This window comes from Photinus pyralis, unplaced genomic scaffold (genome assembly GCF_008802855.1).
Source record: "Photinus pyralis isolate 1611_PpyrPB1 unplaced genomic scaffold, Ppyr1.3 Ppyr1.4_LG2, whole genome shotgun sequence".
NCBI lineage: Eukaryota > Metazoa > Arthropoda > Insecta > Coleoptera > Lampyridae > Photinus > Photinus pyralis.
Window position 1 is genome coordinate 5,916,518 of NW_022170403.1, and position 3,945 is coordinate 5,920,462.

General features: G+C 34.1%; 1 protein-coding gene across 1 annotated transcript in view; it reads left to right on the forward strand.

Annotated features, from left to right (window-relative positions):
- The first annotated feature begins 664 nt into the window (after nt 1–664).
- Nucleotides 665–3,945, forward strand: part of LOC116163801 (acetylcholine receptor subunit beta-like 2) — a 12,171-nt gene continuing 8,890 nt past the window's right edge. The window contains exons 1-2 of the mRNA XM_031477929.1: nt 665–800; nt 857–1,053. Of these exons, the coding sequence (XP_031333789.1) occupies nt 734–800; nt 857–1,053 (264 nt within the window). The 5' untranslated portion in view covers nt 665–733. The remainder of the gene's footprint in view (nt 801–856; nt 1,054–3,945) is intronic.

The window sequence follows — 3,945 nt, forward strand, 5'->3', positions numbered from 1 at the left end:
TCAACCATATCATATAGGTCATTAGTACAGTCCATAATTTCTGTAATTTGGGGAATACTTAATCAATGAGCGGATTAAACTTAATACTTGCGTATTTTATTTATTTGTTTTAATTATGTATATGAGAGGAAATCATTTGATTTTATTGTCAACAATGGTCCTCTGTAGGTAAGCATCATTGGAGATTCACGTTATAGCCTACTGATACGATCAGAGGTAACAAAAAGTATTAAATGTTGTAAATACCATTACACAGAACCTTGCACAGAACCCACTCAGACAAGAAAGTATTGATTAAGGTATTTTTTACCAATTTTGCCCGTATACTGAAATTGTAAGAACCGATAATTGGAACTAAACAAAAAGGTGGTCTTTAGAATTAGTAGACGAATCGATTCAAGTAATTTGTACGATCCCATTTATACATAGCATAGCAGACGGAATCAAACATAAAGGGAACACCAAATACGTCTAATTGCTGTTCTGTGACAAAGGTATCACCATGCTGGGCTAACATTATCAAAGAAAATTATATTTAATTGGAGATGAAGTTTGTTTGAAATCCTTTTTCTACTCGAATGGATAAAACTAATTTTTTACTCATTCAACGTGAAAAGTTCGACTCATTGTCAAAGAAGGCGCTTCAAGAGCTTGCGCGCGTTTCGATCGATCCATATTTTAGGGCTGGTCCAGTTCCAGCATGTCGCGAGATTTGTCTCAGCGTATATAAAATATGATGTTGAAACGGTCCTCGTTACTGTTGGCCTACGTTTCTGTTTTGTTATACGGTCATGTGTGTGGTAAGTAACTAACAAACATCTCGCTTAACATGCTAATACCAAACTCCTCCTTTTAGCGGCTCTCAAACAAATTGAGGCGACCCCTGATACCAAAAGATTGTACGATGATTTATTAAGTAATTATAATAGATTAATTAGACCAGTTGTCAATAACTCCGAAACTTTAACGGTATGGATGGGATTAAAATTGTCACAGCTTATCGAAATGAATTTGAAGAATCAAATTATGACTACGAATTTGTGGGTTCTTCAGGTAAGCATTTTATTATTTTATAGAATGAATTAATTTGATTCGCATTTACAATAACCCACACCGTTCAGTGTAGGTTAATAATCGATTACAATAACGGCACCAACAATAACCATACCTTCTACCTACTCTACTTACAATAAAAAACCATAATCCCCAATAAGCGTTCTAGTCACGTGTAGGTAGGTATAGGTTCTTTGGAATAATATGAAATTCAGCGCAGTGTACAGATGATTAATAAACGATTATCTCCCTGCATTTTCTAAACTAAATGAATAAAATATTCCAAGACTAAGCAAAAAGGGTATCCACTTAGAATTTGATGGTTACACAGTGTCTTAACTAAAATTTTCATCTCCTAATATATTTTTAATAACAAAAATGAATCTAGTAGATCTGATAGCAAACGTAAGAAGAAGGAAAATGGTTTATACATCTGAAATAGGTAGATTCAGAACACATAGTAAGACGTTGAGGAGATCGTTCGACAACCTTTTAGCGCATAAGTGTAAACTCATTATTTTGATATTTGTACTTAAATTTTGACACGTGCACTTGTCAGATATTTTTTGAAAAATAGTAACTTCCGGCACATTGCCATTTTTGACATGTTCCAAATTTTGGCGCGTTATCAATTTGGACTAATTATTATTTACCTACTATCAAACAAAAATGTCAATGTCAAAATAGTCAACTATTTCTACGTGCGTGTTCTTAATTTCTTTTACAAAACACGGATCTCTTGCAATTAAAAGCACTTATCATGAACAATAATCACTGATAAAATTATTATGGGTTTTAGAAATTATATATTTTGAGGGAACGAGATTATAGAAACAGTCTACGCGGAGCGGGTGGGGGGGGGTCACTGAAGGATTACACGTTACGCACGGTAATTATTAGAAAGGGGGCCATTTATACCGTTAAGGAATATATGCATATAATTTTGGTTTTTATTGATTACTCAGCTTATGAACATTCGTTATCAATATCTTCTTCGAGATCTTCAAAATCATCGAAGTCGTTAATTCCGTCATCAGCCTCATTGTCATTCAGATTTATTACAGAATTGTCGATGAAATTCTCTTTTTCTCGGTAGATATCCTCTACCTTCTTGGCACGATCAAGGATTAAAACAATTAGCCCAAACACATTTTGGTACATCTTGCAATGAGTAATGATAGATACGTTTATAATTTTGAATGCTGTATTCAGCTTTTATTTTTAAGGTACACATTAAAATTTCACTTTTTCTTTCCGGAGATCTCTTACAACTTTCTCAAGCCAATATTGTTTTTGCCACTTGAACGTCAGTAAGGGAGATATTGGGGTAAAAAATGACCTCTGACTTTGAAGTTTTGAAGCATCAGAAAACCAAATCAAACAAAATTTGTCTGTTTGTACTCTCACTTCTTGGCATTTTTAGGCATAAAAGGAAGAGATGAAATGTATTTTTTCACGAAGGATCCATGATGTCTTTGATATTCTATATTTGTTATGAGTAGGTAGATATCACAAAAATGTTGGAGGAAAGTATCTACAAAGGGAAAAACAATTTTTAGGATAATTCCTCTAAGGACTTGATTCTTCTTGCATTATATAGCGCAGATTTTGAATGTATGCTAAGCGGCCTTTAAATATTTATGTGTCCCCTTCTCTTTAATCATCTAGCATGAAGGTACACTGCCTTATAACCGAACTGTTTACTAAGCTATTACGGTTTTTAAAAAATGCGTTTTATCTGCACAAGATTTGTGCCAATTTATGCTTGTTATTTGAATGTATGCATGTTTTGTTGAATGAAAAAACTGTTCGGCATTGTTCTTAAATCACAGAGTGTACACACCAAATTTCTGGAAGGTCTAATCATTCTTTCCCACTTAGAATTACAGTTGGAATTTCTGTCTCACTTTTTAAAAGGTACATATTGTCATTAATGCCATCTTATTTATTATGGTTACTGGGAAAAAATTTAAAAAGAAACACATTTTGGGACTTGGAAAATGAAAAATGTGTCCAATAGGTATTTTCGCACGATTAGAGCGTTGTGTGCGGGTGCACCATCCTGTTGAAACCAACAGTTTCCAACTATTGATTTTTTTGTGCCGTACCTATATATGTATTCGTAATTGTTTTGGTTCATTTCTTTCTTCTACAATGGACATCCCAAGGACAGTGTTTCTTTTTAGCGCATTTCCACAAAAATAAAAAAATGCGCTATTGTGGCCACTTTGTCCGTCCGTCCGTCCGTCCGTCCGCTCGTTTTGCGACGCTACTAGTTCTTTATCTTAAGAGCTATTGTTCTACTTTTTCGCTATTTGGTTCGTTATGGTGTCGAGTCTTGTACCAAGGAAGGAATTTTTTCTGTACCGCTTACAAAAAAAGTTATTGTAAAAAAAAACAAAAAACCGTTTTTCACATGTTCCATAATTTTACACTTTTGCCGTTTATTAACGATCCTAGAGATCGTTTTATAATTTTGCATTGCTATCTGTCGCCTGCCGGTTGGTCCCTCCGTCTGTTTCTTTGTCTGTCTGTCCATCTATCTGTCCGTGTGAACGATAACTTTGTTTAGAAATGTTCGATCGCTTTTACATCTCCGTTAGTTATGAACTGAATTGCATGAAATTCAATATGGGCATAGATTTAGCCATATAATACGCAATGCCAAAAGTTGAATCGAATCGATTCAAAATTCACAGTGCCCTTTTCGCATCTCGACCATTTATAAACCGAATTGCAAACTTTTTTACTTATAAAAGTATTTGAATGAAATTTGATACATAGGCACTTGGAATAAAGGAAAATCAAACGCCAGTTTCAAAATTTGGTTTTGCGCATGCGCAGTGCCAACTTTTTTATTTATGGAAGAATTTAAACGAAATTTGATACATA